A 17146-nucleotide genomic window follows, 5' to 3' on the forward strand; every position below is an offset into this window, starting at 1 on the left:
CTGGGGCTGCTGTTGTGCTGCACGGGTCTTGCCGCGCCGCCTCCCCAGCCCCGCCCCTCCGCCTCCATATTGAGGGTGGAGGAGACGTGAGCCTTCACAAAATGGAGGCAGGCTGCCTGCCCGCCGGCGCTGCGGAGAGCATTGGCTTCAGGGGGGGAGTCGCTAGTCGAGGCTGGAAAGAAAATTCCCCGCCTCCTCGGAGCCTAGTAATATATTTGGGAAGTCCTAGTAATATATTTGGGAAGTCCCTTAAACGGGTCAAGGGGAGAAACAAAGCTTGCTGACTGCAGGCAGGCTGGGCGTGTTTACATCTGCCCATCCCCGACAAAGGAGCGCTGCAGAATGGTGTGCTGTTTCTTGTTGAAACAGTGTGGTGCTTACACTAGGGAGCAAGGGAGAGATGTGATGTGCAAGGTTTGCTGCCCAGGAGAGACTGCTGTTACAACTAGCTTGCAGCAGGACTAAGAAACAACTTTTGGTGTGATAGAGGGCAGCAGTCATGAGAACCCTAGAGATACTTAACCCTTGCAAGAACAAAACTACTGGGGAAAAAAAAAAAAAAACCTGATTCCCTATTAAAATGTTGCTTTTTTTTTTCCTGTGGAGAGTTCATATAACATAGGTGTGTCCTGAAGATTTCTCTCTGATAGAAGAGAAGGTTCTGTCAGAAGTGTAACAGCAATTGCTTTTCCTCCCATATGAGAATGGCAGTTCATGTGTACATAATTTAGCAGAAAAGGACTTCACTTTTCCTTCCAGGAGTGACCTGAAGAGTTATGTGGTCATTCTTTTAAGGTAAAAGCAGTCTGAGTTGTTAACTGAAAACCCCACAGACTTGGGGGGTGCTAGAAAACTGTAAAAAGTTTGTCCAGTTTTTCCTTCTGTAGGTTTTTTGCTTTGGAGGAGTTTGAGGTCTACAGTTTCACATAATAGATTTCCTTTAATATGCATAGGAGAATTTGAAGCACTCAGTATTGCCCAGCTTTAACATAAGTCAAGCAAAAATTAAATAGTGTCAGTAGGTATAAAAAAACCTGCAATTAGCAACAAAACCCAATATTTCACTTCACCTAAAGCACTTCTTTTATACAGTAGGTGTGTTAACCCTGTAAAATGTTAAGTTTACATACATTTAGAAGGGAACATTTTTATGTTATTATTGTACTTCTGTACTCCAGACTACTTGGAATATCATAGAAAAGAAGCCTTAGTTTGTAGTCCCAGGATCGTTGACTGTCAATCGTTTACGTAATATTCCTGTAGTAAAAAAAGTAAGTGCCTTAAGTAGAAAATTGTTACCGACCAATGCTGAGGTGTTTTCTTGCTAAGTTTATCAGGTGTAAAGGCAGGGATTTGCTTCCAGCTGGCTTTTCATAATCTCAGGCATTGTTTCCTGTAGTACAACCTGAAGGTTGTAAACTGATATTTTTCTAAAGCAGCGTATAATTCAGAAATTCTCTTTTGCCATGTATTGCTTCACAATATTGATTGCTCTTTCAGGGGGTTGTGTTGCACTTAGAGGGATGTACACTTCTCTGACCAAACCTAGAACCACCATCCCCCCTTTATGTAAACTGTAGCAGAGGTTAAAGCACTCCACCTTACGATTTGAAGCAAGACTTGCGCACGTAGACATCTGTGGCTGATGTTAGATGGTTCAGCTCTCAGGCTACTGCTGCACCTAGTCAGGACTAACCCGCTGCAGCAGGCGTGTGGAAGCCTGTTACACACTCGTGCTGCGGAGCTGAAGTCACACTCGGCACAGCTAGCCAGCAGCGCGGCTGGCCGGCACCTTGTTGTGGAGTGGTTCACGTGCACCAAACTACCAGCTTGCGAAAGAAGGTTTTAATCTGGCTCTTTTTTATGAGACTTCTATGTCTTGGGGATGGGAGAAAGTTGTAAAATACTTCTTCATAAGCTCCTGTCAAATGTGTGGGAATATTCCCTGCCTAACGGAGAAAAAACCTTGCAACATTGAAGGAAAGCAGAAACACTAATACACTTGTAAACCCACTTCAGTTGTCGTATAGAAAACTGAGCTCTGAAAATTAGCATGCTTCAAAATGAGGCTAGCTGTATGTAGGTGCTGCTGTCAAAAGCTTCAATTAAACGTGTTTTCTTCATGCTACTTGTTAAGGTACCAGTCTTGTTCCAGTAGTTGTACCCACTACTGGTCATTGATAAGTAATTATCCAAGAGGGTTTTTTGTCTATAAGACATAAGTCTATGTTGATTCCCGTTTGAGAGGTATTTTCTCTCACTGAAAACCACATATGTATTTGCACTTTGTTGCTTGCATGCATTCAACTTAAAATATTATCGGAATACAGAATTTATAGGATTATAGAATTGATTTAATTTTAAGGAATTAATGATTGATAAATTTCTTCAAAATGCATAAAAATAACCTTTCGAAATAGATGCCCCAAAAGATGAGATACTCAGTTTGGACAATAACCTTTTTTCTCCTACACTGTTGTCTTAAATTTTTTTATAGTTCGTCATGATTATGCTTCATAAGTTGTTAGAACTTCCCTTTATATAACAATGCTTCATTGCTAATCCCTGCAGAGCAATATGCAACTCAAACATAAAATAGGCATAAAATGAGTGCACTTCCGGGGGGCTGGGGAGCAACCACATTTAGTATATTGAAGTCTCTTTACTGTTGATTGCATTTGAACACTATTAAATTGTTAGTTAGTGTTTTAATTAAAATCGCACCTCATTAAGTGTTTACTAATTCTGCTGTCTAAACCCATTAGAAATCATTGGTTTTATGTAAATGTATTCCATCTATTTGTAGTTACAGTGTGCACAGATGATTTTTAGTAATTTGTGAAATTTTAACTCTGTTGTTTGTATTCAAAACGTGCTTTTGATTTTTGCTTTTGTAGGGCCATGAGCCAAAGGAGCCAGAGCAGTTGAGAAAGCTGTTCATTGGAGGTCTGAGCTTTGAAACAACAGATGATAGCTTGAGAGAGCACTTTGAAAAATGGGGCACACTCACGGACTGTGTGGTAAAGTGTCAGATATTAGTTTGTGCATTTGAAAGGGTACAGGTAGTTAATCTAGTACAGACAAGCGGAGTACCCCCTATGTTTTTGCAGGTGATGAGAGACCCACAAACAAAACGTTCCAGAGGCTTTGGCTTTGTGACTTACTCCTGTGTGGAGGAGGTGGACGCTGCCATGAGCGCTCGACCACATAAGGTTGATGGACGCGTTGTTGAACCAAAGAGAGCAGTTTCAAGAGAGGTAAGTTAGTGTTTCAGTTCACCTTATCTCCTAATCTGTACCTAATAATTTAAAACACTGAATGTAATTTTTGGCGTTGTAGGATTCTGTAAAGCCTGGGGCACATCTCACAGTAAAGAAAATATTTGTTGGTGGAATTAAAGAAGATACAGAAGAGTATAATTTAAGAGAGTACTTTGAAAAATATGGCAAGATTGAAACCATCGAAGTCATGGAAGACAGGCAAAGTGGAAAGAAGAGAGGCTTTGCTTTTGTAACTTTTGATGATCACGATACAGTTGATAAAATTGTTGGTATGTAACTTTAGAGAGAAATGGCTTGTGGGATAGAAGTATAGTGTTAAACTTCAGAACAGCAGTGTGCAGAATGTAAGATGCTGGCCTAATGAACTGCTTTATTATTGTAAGAGGTAGGGTAGATTTAATGTTCCTTTTAAAAGAAGTGGTCATGCCTTACAGGAGTTTTCTGTGACAGTTTTACAGCATGTAGCTTGCAGTGATTTGATTTTCTCTCTCCTATGTCACAATTTTCTCTAGTTCAGAAATATCATACTATAAATGGACATAACTGTGAAGTGAAAAAAGCACTCTCAAAACAAGAGATGCAGACTGCTAGCTCTCAGAGAGGTGAGTTTGGAGTTGTGCATGGTTATTTAACGTAACTGATTTTCAATTAATGTAATTTTAAGTGAAATATTTTGTAGGTCGTGGAGGTGGCTCAGGCAACTTCATGGGTCGTGGAAACTTCGGGGGCGGTGGAGGGAACTTCGGCCGAGGAGGAAACTTTGGTGGAAGAGGTAAATGGAATGTTTATATTTAACGTGTTCTCTCCCTTTTTTTTTTTTTTATTTCCTGTGTCACTTGCCTTTAATACTTAACACACATGTTCAGGGAAACATTCTCATCTGTTCTGTGTTGCAGGAGGCTATGGGGGTGGTGGTGGCGGTGGTGGGAGCAGAGGAAGCTTTGGGGGTGGTGATGGATACAATGGATTTGGTGATGGTAAGTGTATTCACTTTCAGTATTTTTCCTGCCAATGCTATGACTGTAAGTTTTGCCTTCACCCTAGCAAAGAAGTCTGTTTCGGTGGTCATGTTTTCTGCGTTGTAGGGCTCTGAAGAGTTAAAGGTTTTTTGTTTTCTCAAAAAATGAGAGTGTAAAAAATACTCTTCTAGGTTTACCCTTTCAAGTGACCTCATGTCATGAGGTCATGCAGCAGCTGTTCATGATTGAGAACCAAACGAAGATTCTGGTGTCAGTTGAGATTACTAAAACTGAGTAAGACAAACTAACACACCAAATACTTTTTGGTCAACTGTAAGGCCTTCATGGCTCAGCAGTGTTGTTTTCACAGTGAAGTTGGGATGAGTATCCAAAACGCATCTGAAGGGAACTGTGGAAATGACCAAAGGTCTGTGGAAGTAGCACTTCTGTGACGGGGAAAGTATGAGGGAAGTGGCATGTAGTTACTTAATGTCCTGATTGTATAACCAGATACATGTTGTGTTCTTTGGAACTATTTCTCAGTTTGGAATTACTCCATCAAAATATCAGGGACCAGATCAGCATCTGAAATACCAGATACACTTTATGTGTATGTCTAGATAAAAACTATAAACCAGGATTCTTGGGAGGATGATGGGCAGTAGTGACAAAGCTGTCTGTGTAAGGAGGTGGTTACTGCATGGTGGAGGGGTGGTAGCAGCATGTCTCTTATTTCCTGTGGGCCTGAATGAACTTCTAAGTATCAAGCTGCAAAGGAATTTGTAAACGAATGGGGATTTTGTTTGGATTAAAAAGTTAAATGATGCATCTGCAATGCATGTAATGTAGAGAAAACATTTTTAGGGTCTGATTACTCTGTGTGTGTGTTTGTCGGGGGGAGGTTGGGTTTTGGTTTTTTTGTTAAATGGGCTTTTCCTTGCCTATGTGTGCTTCGGTGTGTTCAGTTTTGACTGTTTTTTTCAAAGGTGGCAACTATGGAGGTGGTCCTGGCTATGGCAGCAGGGGGGGTTATGGTGGTGGTGGAGGACCAGGATATGGAAACCCAGGTGGTGGATATGGAGGTGGTGGAGGAGGATATGATGGCTACAATGAAGGAGGAAATTTCGGTGGTGGTAAGATGCCAACTTTAGTAAGACATCTATGTTCTTGAGGCAGGTCGAGCTGTGCAATGCCTGAAGTGTGATACTGCATGAAATGGGTTGTACAGTTAAGTTTTAATGTAGACAGTGTTACAGAAGGAATGTTCTTTTGTCTGGATCAGCTTTTATGCACCATACCACATTGTTCTGCCTGGGGTTTTTTTAGGAAATAAATTGTATGTAGCTTACATTATTGCCATAATATGCTAGAGCATTCAGCAGTGAAGAATGATGATGAAACTCAGGTGCTTCTCTGAGTTTGAAGAACTTTGGGCTACTTCAGATTGCCTACTCAAATCTGTATAAAATTTCTAATGCCATAGAATTAGAATCATTAAGGTTAGAAAAGACCTTTAAAATTACCACGTCCAAGTGTTATGTCATGTAATGTTTTTCATCTTCAGTGAAATACCAGTTTCTAATCCTCAAAATCATTAGTGGCTCCTGTCATTTGGGCATTGTGAGTAGAGGCAGCATGCAAAATGCTTGCATTTTATATTTTAAATTGTTTAAAATTATTACAATTTACATTACATTGGATGTTCATGATTTGGCAAGCTTCGTGTCCTAAGTGTTGAAGAAACAGAGCTTTATAAATCCGTCTTGTTTTCAGGTAATTATGGTGGAAGCGGAAACTACAATGATTTTGGCAATTACAGTGGACAGCAACAGTCTAACTATGGTCCCATGAAAGGTGGTGGCAGCTTTGGTGGCAGAAGTTCGGGCAGTCCCTACGGTGGTAAATATTCTGTACAGGAAATAACTCTTGGGGTTAAAATTTCCTGTTGTTCTTGTATTCCAATATCCACCCTGTTTCCTGTAGGTGGTTACGGATCTGGAAGTGGAAGTGGGGGCTATGGTGGTAGAAGATTCTAAAAATGCTACCAGAAAAAGGGTAGGTGTAATGCATATTTATAATGATGATTGATAATGTACAACTGTTCACTGAGAGTAATAATTTTCTTATCCTGTATTCAACAGGCTACAGTTCTTAGCAGGAGAGAGAGCGAGGAGTTGTCAGGAAAGCTGCAGGTTACTTTGAGACAGTCGTCCCAAATGCATTAGAGGAACTGTAAAATCTGCCACAGAAGGAACGATGATCCATAGTCAGAAAAGTTACTGCAGCTTAAACAGGAAACCCTTCTTGTTCAGGACTGTCATAGCCACAGTTTGCAAAGTGCAGCTATTGATTAATGCAATGTAGTGTCGATTAGATGTACATTCCTGAGGTCTTTATCTGTTGTAGCTTTGTCTTTCTTTTTTCTTTTTATTTTCCCATTACATCAGGTATAATGCCCTGTAAATTGTGGTAGTGGTACCAGGAATAAAGAAATTAAGGAATTTTTAACTTTTGAATATTTGTGTAGTTCAGTTTTTCCACATTTAGTACAGAGAACTCTATAACAGAAATAAAATGTAGTTTAGGGTGTTTCCTTGTTAGTTAATAGAGAGGATTAATGCATTTCTCCATTACTATTTTGTATTAATTTAAAGTTAACAATAGAAACACCTATTGATTTGCAGTCTTAAGGGGTCTAGTCTCAGTGTATATATGTAACTGTCATCGACATGAGTTACATAGGCATACAGAGGGAAAACATCTGTATGTTGCATTATAGTTTGTTTAGATGTATAACTAGGATTGAGTTACTCAAATTAGTGTTTGTGAATTATAGAACTAAGCTTTACCTTATTGAAACTTTCAAATTACTTTTTGGTTTGTGCATATTTTTTTAATTTGTAGTTCTGTATTAGTACTAGCGCTTAAAGAAAATAAGGCATGATAAATATTTTAACAAGACCAACTTTAGACACATTAAAGCTGTCTCCCTTCTCATTTGAGATGTACAAAGGATAACTGCAGTTGCTTAAGTCTCGGGTGAAGACAAAAAGAACTTGTTTTTTACCTTTATATTTATTGTAATTCCCGAGAAGTTAAGGTGGGGGGAATCAAGTGCCTGTTTCCTTGGGATATACAATGATTATGTTTCAATAAAACTATACTTTGGGGAGGGCGGCTTGGAATTTTCATCCCCATCCTTTGTCCCCGTTTCCCTCTCCCTCACACCAGACTGCACTGTTTCAATTAAATGAGGCGTCATAGTGAGAGCAATAGGTGTGTTCCTCAATAACTTAATGGCTATATACTTTCTTGCATGCACCCTAGGCAATTTTCTGGACACATTCTTCTGACTGGGAGCCAAGGGTAGCACAGGTGTAATCCCTGACAGTCCCAGGTAACGCGTTCCAAAAGCCCCTTCACCGTGGGCTCTAAGTAGTAGTTTTCGAGCCTTTTCCCTCGCAAGTGTCTGTGCTCAGCTGAGAGCTCAAAGATAAACCAAAACACGACCTAGATCTATTTTGCTGACTAGACACGTGTCCCACGGTGTAGAATGGTACAGCCGCGAGTCGCCGCAGGCAGAACGGTAGCGTGTTACCCTCTGTTTTGATGCACTGGAGTAGCAAATCTTATCAGCACATGTGGCTGGAAATTGTACTTCATTCTCACTTCTCACCTCCAAATTAAGGCGCTGCAGTCTGGCCTTTTCCCACCTGAGGTGAATTCTCCTGACTGTTGCTGGGACAGTGCGTGCTGTCCGTTCAGACTCAAAAGAGTAGGGTCCTCCCAGTCGGTAGAAGAAATACTCAGACACTTGACAATGTGGTATTGGAATTACTCACACCTGTTTCGCTGCTGAGTCGATGTGCAGTATAAGGTAAATGCAATTCCAGTGTAGGAATGAATCTGCAAAGATGTATGAAATGGCTCAAGGCATAATCAGTCATATTAATAATGAATTATAAGTCTAAGAAGTAGTAGAAAAATGTGTTGTTTGAACAAAAAACAAAAAATTAAACAATGTTATTTAAACAATGTTATTGGAGTGTATTTAGACTGCAGTATGCTAAAACAAGGAACCGGTGTCAAGATGGTAGCCTCCAAACTGGATTTCAAAGTCTGCTTCTTTTCTGTGGAGTTTTAAAATATCTCTAAACTTAAAGCAAGAATTGGTGGTTTAGTGAACGCTTCTGTTGTTGTACATATTAATTTGGGCTTGGGGTGGGCGGGAGGCTGTATTTCAATAAAGGCATTTTTTAAACAACCCATTTGGAGTTTGAAAACATGGGAAACTAAAACATGACTCACTAGGGAGTATCCACTTAACTACTGACTTGCTTTGTACGTTACTACACTTAGAAGATGTGTAGACTTGTATGTGGGGCCTGCATCTGACTGCAGGGACAACTGGAGGATGGGGTTGGTGTCCCTTCTGAAATTGATCTGGTATTCCTAAATTTGTTAGAATGTATTGACAGTGTTCTTTTTAACAGGGCCTCTTGTAGCTGTACTGTGACAAGAATGTTAACTTTGAAAAATAGTGTCATAATAAACTTTTATGAACAAGATCTGTATGCAACCTTTTAAGAGATGGATGTAAGTGACCGCTTTGTAGGTGGGTGGGGTAGCTTAGCTGTCGTTTGTGACGTGGAAGTGTCAGCCATGAGGACAGTGATGAACCAGCTTTAAAGAACCTAGGATGTACTTCTTTGATCCATACTTTGCTAAGGAGACTCGTAAGACAGGACTTCAGCAGCCTATTGAGTATGGAGAAGTCAGCATAATTAAAGAATGACGAGGCAGCAGGAGCAACAGCTTCAACTTCCAGAAAAGTGAAGGCATAAGATACTGTGCTGATAGTGAGCAGCTTTCCAAAGGCTAGTTAAATCTGCTAATCGCAGCTGAAATATCGAAGAAAGTCTAGCAAGAGTTCTTCACCTTTTGGAACCTCCTTGAGTGATAGCTACTTGAGTTGACTCAAAATCAATAGGTCTAGCATTTAGACCTGAAAGGAAGGGCAATGAGCATAGGTAAGGTTTGCCTTTAAAATTTTTCATGAATTATAAAGAGTAATGGGAGGTTTTTAAACAAGGTAAGAGTAATTTCTTTAATTTTCAGGTTGAATGAGAAGCTGCTGCTTGACAAAATGGGGAATGTCTTGCACATCCTCTTCAATTGAAGGTTTCTGACTGGGTAAGATCTGTAGTGTATAGTAAAACACTTGTTTAACCCTTATTTCCTTCTAGGCTTTCCTTTGCCAGCCTTGTAATATCACGGAAAGCCTTAATTGTTAAGGAGCAAGTATTCCAGCATGTGCCATCCAGCGTTCCCCGTTCTGGATGAGGGCTGCTTGCTGGTATAATTGCTATTCAAGAATCTTCTGTTCTAGCAGGTACAAAATTGCTGCGTGTCCAAGATCAACAAGGCAGAAATGGTAAATGTTCTGAAATGCGTGCCATAGTTACTGCGGGGAGTGTGCGAGGGGTTGGGGGTCTTTGAGGAGCTGTTTGTTGCCCTGTGATAGAGCCCAGGAGGTGACCCAGTTTTTTTACGGAAAGGTGAAGACACGGAAGCAGCTGGTCACAACGAACTTGTCAGTGTGTGATGCGCTGCTGCCACCGCCGTAACTCTAAAGGCACTTTGCACTGGGCAGAGCAGTGGTTTCCCTCCTAATAAATCAGTCTTGGCTTACCAGGTGGGTTTGAATGGATCTGTAAAAATCAAGAGTTCCCTCTCAGGTTTTGGGTGGTTTTGGGCAGGCTGGTTTAGTGGAGGGTAATGCTGTCATGTGATACCCAGCTGAAAGCACAGCGGCATCTGTACAGATGGATGGCAATAAAAGAACTTCTCATGGAATCTGCTTTTTATGCACATTGGTTCTTAACTCTTGGAACATCTGTTTCTTTTCCTGTATGTTTAATTGCTACAGGTCCTGGGATATTAACTCTTTTAAAGTCCCCAATAGATTTTTGAGTCTCATGCATTATTTTTGTGAAGTCAGTTTCTGGTTTGGTGTTGGTTATACTTTAGTAACTCAGAAAATAAAGCTGGATGGACCCTGTGAATTTCAGTTTAACCTGGTGCTTAGGCATGTTCACAGACTCATTCAAGTTTTTAAACTTGTTACCTGCTGTCTATAAACATCCAAACTCTTAGCATGGTAACATATAATTAAAAGTTAACTTTGAAGTCATTTGCAGTGGTAATGTTGAGATTTTGGTATAATCAGGAGTTATTTAATGGAACTCCCACAATACCTGTATGTATTTAAAATAAATAAATAAATGTTTAGCCAAGGTTTAGCTGAAATTTGAAACCATGGCAGTAAGGTCACAGTCTCCCCTTAGTGTGCCAGACAGCTTGTTGCTGAGGTGACAAGCTTGACACCTGGAGATGGAAAACCTGCTTCTCCTCTGCTAGGCAGAGCTGCCTTGTGAGCTCACCTCTAGGCATCTGTATGCAGCACCAGGGGGCAGGGAAGGGTATTAGAGTGCCTTGTGATTACTCAGTTGAGAGCAAACCTTTTAAAGTATTTGGGAGGGAGAATATAACTTTTTTTTTTTTTTTTTTAAAAACAGTAAAATCCTGAAAATACTTTAACAAAACCTTTTTCTAGTTTGCAGCCTGTTACTAGGCCTGTGTATATAGAACAAAGCTCTACCTTGCCTTAACATGAGACAGGATTCTACACTGCTGCAGACTTGCTTTGTGCTATGGAAGGGTCTTTTTGCACCACATGTAGAAATAGTTACTCACTTCTAGACTTGTTTTCACACTGGGATTTATAACACACTCAGACTAATTAGCTTAATTTCAATTTCAATTTGTTCAGAAATAAGCTTTGTCAAAGATAAACGCATCCTTGAGTGCTTGGTCATATGTATCTTTGTCTAAGAGGCACTTCCAAGAGTTAAGAATACTGTTTCCTGGCTAGGCTTTTGTATAGGCTACTATGGAAAGCAGCAGCTGTAAATGGAGATGTAGAGAAGGTTAACGAAGAATTGGTGCCTAAGCTGTGGTTTCACACAAGTTTATTTGCTATCTAAACCTGTGTGTTAATCAAAAAGCAAATGGTACTTCCAGGTAATAAAAATTTATTTCTCAAAAAAGGGCCCAGGTTAATGCAGATGTGATAAGTATTTTGTTACTATAGAACACTGAAATTAAATGCAGCATCTCAATGTTGATATCATTTAAATATTGAAGGCGGGAAGGGGAATGCTCCTGGCCTTGCAAGTATAGATTGTGTGATGAACTGACGGGTCTTTGGTTCCTGTGCTTTAAGACATTAACATGTTTTCATATACTGTCAACACCGCAGTGGAATACCCACTTATGTATCAGTCTGTGGTCTCTGACAAGTGTTTCTATCTTGAATTGTGTGGAGCATGAAAGATCTTGACTATCACTAGAATTCGCATATCTGATGGATGATTCTTTTTCTGCTGTGGGTGCTACAGGTTGACATCTCTAAGATTAGCTTTTTCCTGAACTAAAGTAATCCAAGTATCTCCGTAGAAGAAAAATGGCCTTCATGTAGAAGATAATATCGCAAGATTGGAACAGAATAATATATTGTAATAACTGACAAAGACTTCAAGAGCAATGGTGCTAGTGTGCTGAAATCTTAGAACTTGTGGTTAAACAAGTTTAAAAATAACATGGAAATTAAAAATTTCAGTATAGTCCATAATGGATTGGAATTTGTTAAAATATTTTGATTTTGTATCAGAATAAAGTGTGTATTGTCAGATGACTTACATCTAAAACGCGTTGCCATCACCTTTTTTTAGTGCTGTGAGGAACATGAAGCGGTCTTAAATTATTGCAGCACCTTGGTTTATGGGATCGTCTTTTCCAACTCAGGACTGCATGCCAGAAAACCTTGGTTGAGCTCAGCTTTGCTTTTAATAGTTTCAAAACTGAATGTTTTGGTCAAGAATTAAGTGGTCTCCACGTGGAGACTTGTTGGTATGCGAGGTCAGCACTGTTATACATTAGACTTGGCAGTGTCACCGGTCACTCAGGTTTGGGAACATGCTCTGTACCTCGGCAATAATAAAATGAAGGATATAGTGTGCAATCTGATACTTTCACATATATCACAGTAATTTCACGAGTATGACGCTGGGTGTTTCAATGCAATTACAGCATTCACCGTGTTCATGAAATGAGAAATGCTGGTTTAAACTAAACGCAAGTTGTTGTGGTCCAAGTTACTTTGGACTGATTCTTTGCCTGGTGGAGTTCAAACAAGGCTTCTGCAGTAACTGGGTTTATTGCTGTTGCTCTTTATTGTGGGAATGGAGTAAGTAGCCCTGTATTAAGTTTTAGACATGTGAGTAGTACAAATACCAGGGCCCCTGCAAAGACTGTAAGGATGCTGTTTGGCCGCTGGCTTTTGCATTAATGATAAAATAAGGAAATGGAGGGCAGAGTTTTACTGAAGTTTTAGTGTTTTATAGCCAGTTTGTAATTAAAGTATTTCTACTACAGCTAGAGAGAGCACTTTTCTCTGTCAGACATTTGATAGCCTAGTTAATGGCAGGGGCAAGAGGAACCCAGGAACTCTTCATTTTTAGGTTCTCTGCTTTGCCATTAGAGCTCTTGTGTATCAGCATTGACTCTGGCCAGGGCCAGAGCTTGTTTTGTTTCCTCCTTAATGCTTATGCTTTAAAGTTGCTGTCTTTAAATATGGATTAGATGCACTTGCTTTAAACTGCAGCAGTGTCTCAGGCCTGGCAGTTGTCAAGGATGTTTTCCTTCCTCGCCTGTGCTGGTGGCAAAGTCAGTAAAGGCAAGAAAAACATCCCTTACTGCTGCCCTGTCTTTTACTTTAGCTGGTGCTTGTCTGCCCTATCTAGAGCAAATAAATCTGCTTTGTCCATCAAATCCAGCCTCTGGGTCTTCAACTATTGGTATTTGGCCATTTGTCCCCAAAAAGAGGAGTGGTTTTGCATTCAGTGGGATGGATGGAGAGGCCATTGTTACCGAGGAAGAAGGTCGGTATAAACAAGGTAAGCAGCCTCAAGGTGCAAGTTGGGTCACCTGGATATACATTTCTCTGTCTTCTGCAAAATCACAGATGTTACTACTTGATGTAAGAGGCAGGGTTCCTAGCACTTCTGGGGGTGCTGGAAATCTGAGGCTACAGGCTTTGTCATTGCTTTGCTGTATCTGCTGTCTTACATAGAGACATTCTTTTCTCTTAAGGTAGGCAGAACTTTGGGTTCCAGTCCCAGGTTTAGGTACCAAAGACCTTCTGATACTGGCACTTGGCATTACTCCTGCCTTTTAAAGATTATATCATCAATGGGCTCCTGGCATTACGCTGCCTTGGAGCAAAACTGCCACCTTGGTGAAGCTGCTGTTACCGCTCGGCTTTCTTCCCCTGCTCTCGAGGGGCAGGGGGAGTGTTTGCCCAGGTGCCAGAGAGGACTGCTGCTGTTCACAATTAGGTAACATGAGGATGAATGACAAGGTGCAAAAGACGATTGTGAGGAGTTACACTGATACTGCTATGACTAGCTGGACAGTAAAATAGCATTTGAAATTGTGTACACAGGGAAAATCAAAACTGCTACCTACATAATCATAGGCTTCAAAACCTGTTCATGCTATTCAGGTGAGAGAGCTTGGAGTCACCAGAGAGCTGTATGAAAGCAGCAAACAGCACAAAACAGGAGACCTTCCACAGCATCCCGGAACAGAATAATATTCATCAGAACTATGGCTTTCTCTAGCTCCTCTTTGTGCACCTTTTCCTTTTTTTGAAGGATGCCAAAGTGTTATAGTATGGAATTGGGATTATGATAATCTAAAATGGCCAGCCATCAAATGAGATACTTTCTGACAGATAGTGCAACTCCAGCACAGTTTAAACCATTGGGAAATAAAAATCTCACAACTGAATTCACCAACAACCATATAATTTTATTCAGCATTACTCTTAATCTTGTGAATAATAAGCTAATGGAAGGGTGGTCTCCTAATCTGGTGTCCCTCTTCAAACCCTTTTTCCTACAACATTATTAAACAACCTTCTGTGTGTCCTACTCTACCCTTCTTCAGTTTCTCCAGTTCCTCCTTTTAAAAAAAGTACCATAAGTCTTGAAAAAAAACTTGGGCTTTTATTATATTAAACAAAGTTATGCATAATATTGTAATAGACAAACTATTCCTAAAATTATATAGAGCATCAGTGGCGAAAAAAGCACTTCAGCTTAAGCATGTCTGTATAGAAGTTTCCCAGGGACGGTGAAGGAAGGCGATACAATTTTTAATGTTTGGATCAATGTGTATTTCAAATTAGGCATTTTCGGTATTCAAAAAGGCCACAATGATCAAGTACAATAAGTCCTTATGAAATGTAAACAAACCAATCCTAGTTATTTATCCAAATTTTTATTCTCTTATAAATCATAATTTAAACTCCACAGTGCTTTTCAATTCATTAAGGAGACGTTCCAAACAGTGCAGGTGGCAGTCAGTGTGGCTTTGTCCATAAGCTCCAAAGTATAAGTGAGTGATAATCAAATCATCAAAATCATTAGAAGTGATATCTGAAGTGATAAACAGTGTTCACTGGTCTGGGTGAGAAATACACAGCTGTATTTCCAGAACAATGACTCAAAAGTGTATGGAATTTTTAGCTGGGAAAAAATGCTGACCATGTTTTAATTAACAGATTTTTAAATGCCTTTGGAGGAAAGATATCATCATGAATTTAACGTTCAAACAGCAAAACAAAAATGACTTAGACTTTGCATAGACTTGAAACTTAACTTTGTGTAACACAATCCTTCCAAATGGCCATTAAAATGATATTGAGCAAAGCACTGGTAATGCTGACAGTGCTGTGTGACATCTCTGACTGATTAGTAAGCCTATCTGTTACGTGACAACTTGGCCCTGGAAAACTAGTGAGGATTTCCCTTCTTCAGGGAAATAAATGCATATGGAGTAGAGTTAAAAAGAAAATTAATGAACTGATAAATCAAAATCAAACACTAAGTATCAACTTTTATAGTAAATTAAAATTATATATTAAATATAAAGTATAAATGTGTAAGAAAAATGGGAAACAAACACTATTGTATATTTATAAAAATATCAGAAGCCATACTGTTTGTATTGCAAGAAATTATATTTAGAAGGCTAAAATCATTTATATATCTCAAATCTAAGAATATAACAAGAGATAGAAACAGTATATAAATATGTTATCTTTAAATATTTACATGTATATGGAAACTAGTCAAAGTGGTGCTATAAGAAGGAAATGTCTGTTATAAAAGTGAGATTACAAACCTTGCATACATCCATCTGCATTACACTATTAGTTTTAAACTTGCATCTTCATAAACTATTTATTAGCTTTACAATGATCATTGCATAGAATCACTTGAAAAATTTGTCATTCCACCTCACAGTAAAAAACTATCAAGATAACGATACAAAAATAGGAACTCAGAACAGTAGCAAGCTGTGTTGCTCTTCAGCGTTTAGTCTCTGATGTCTTGATCCTAGGAACAAGATAGACGTTGCCATCTCTAGTTTGGTGCAGTGAATATTCACTAGGAGAGTAAGACCTTCCATCTTCATCACGTAGCATGCTGAAGACCTCAAGGTATAAGGTGGTCAGTTGCTTTTTCATTTGACGGAGGCTTTTGTCATGCTCCCCTTTTTCCTTAAGCAATTTCTCTCTCTCATCTTTTAGGTTACTCAAGTCTTGCTCCAGTTCTACTATATTTTCCAGTTTTCTTTTACGGCAGTTTTGAGCAGCCACTTTGTTCTTGCCTCTCCTGCGTATGTCTCGAATAAGCGCAAGCTGGGCCTCATTGAACTGCTCCTTAGACATCATTTCATTGAAGTCATCAACAGGGAGATTGATGATTTTTTCAACAGGAAAAGGGATCTGCAGAGCTTTTGCTCTTTGCTCATCTCTTGTGAGATGAGCTTCGAGGCGGCTCGAAGGTTTATCTTTCATGAACGGAGCTTTGGGGTGGCCTGGACTGGCAGGAGGTTCCTTCTTTACTGTGCTTGTACACTGCAAACTGGGTGTTTGAGTGCTTGGCCCCACGGAAGGAAGCGCTTGATCCCGGAGCTGCAGAGAGTACACGCCAGCGTTGCTCTGCGGCACGCTTCCAGGGGCGCTATCCGTGTCTTCCATTTCAGAATCACTACAGCCAAAAGCCTTGTCCCCATAGGCAGATGATTCAACAGAGTGTTCAGGCGAGGCAACACTGGAGCTTGCATTCAGTGAGATCCCAGAGTCAGAGTCGTTACATTCTGGAGCGGTTCCTGAGTGGCTGCCATTGAAAGCTTTACACAGCGAGAAATCAGAAAGATCAATAGGTTCACTCAGAATCTCTGCAAGTGATTGACTGATAGTGTTTGTTGTTTCTGTGTCATCGTTCGCCTTCGTATCAATAAAGGTAGTGTAGAAATCCTCACAGAAATCAGAGTTTGAAGAGGGTGTGTCATTTAAAGAGTTCACACCCAGCTGGCTGGTGTCTTCTGGTGGAAAAATGCTGGAAAAGGGGCCCTCGATACTATCCAGGAAATCTGGACTGCAGTTAGCATCTTTTCTCATGATGGGCAATGAGCTGTAGTAATTATAGCTGTCCTGCATCTCTGCTGGCTTCGTCCCAGGACTTGTGATTGTGCTTACCTCAGCCAGGTTATCATTTTCAATGTTAAGACACTACGTGGGAAACACAAGAGAGAAGTTGAGCAACACAAATCCGATTGGTAAAACATATTCTAGCAATCAACATGCATGTAGGTATTAGACCACTGCTAGATACCTAAGCAAGAGTATGACACAACTTGTTCTGAACAAAGGTAATTAGATTAAGAGAGCAGAGCCTCTCAAACTCACGGCGAGTTTGCGACTCCTGCTGA

The 17146-nt window shown here is 40.0% G+C and overlaps 2 protein-coding genes across 4 annotated transcripts in view; one reads left to right on the top strand and one right to left on the bottom strand.

Annotated features, from left to right (window-relative positions):
* Positions 1-2897: 2897 nt before the first annotated feature.
* HNRNPA3 (heterogeneous nuclear ribonucleoprotein A3) lies at positions 2898-7217 on the top strand (the record flags this gene model as incomplete). Its single annotated transcript, XM_008939735.1, has 10 exons — positions 2898-3020; positions 3111-3257; positions 3340-3550; positions 3794-3883; positions 3961-4053; positions 4178-4258; positions 5227-5373; positions 6014-6139; positions 6224-6295; positions 6382-7217. Coding segments are annotated over 9 exons (1071 nt in total), but the record flags the coding sequence as incomplete, so codon positions are not given.
* An 8003-nt stretch (positions 7218-15220) lies between these two features.
* NFE2L2 (nuclear factor, erythroid 2-like 2) overlaps positions 15221-17146 on the bottom strand; it is a 5061-nt gene continuing 3135 nt past the window's right edge. For 2 of the 3 annotated variants that reach the window (XM_008939734.1, XM_008939733.1), the window contains exon 4: positions 15492-16946. In XM_008939734.1, the coding sequence (XP_008937982.1) occupies positions 15738-16946 (1209 nt within the window). In that variant the 3' untranslated portion in view covers positions 15492-15737. Of the gene's footprint in view, positions 16947-17146 lie in introns of all 3 variants that reach the window. The other variant, XM_008939732.1, reaches the window with a different exon arrangement.

Source organism: Merops nubicus, unplaced genomic scaffold (genome assembly GCF_000691845.1).
Source record: "Merops nubicus isolate BGI_N331 unplaced genomic scaffold, ASM69184v1 scaffold28584, whole genome shotgun sequence".
Taxonomy (NCBI): Eukaryota; Metazoa; Chordata; class Aves; order Coraciiformes; family Meropidae; genus Merops; species Merops nubicus.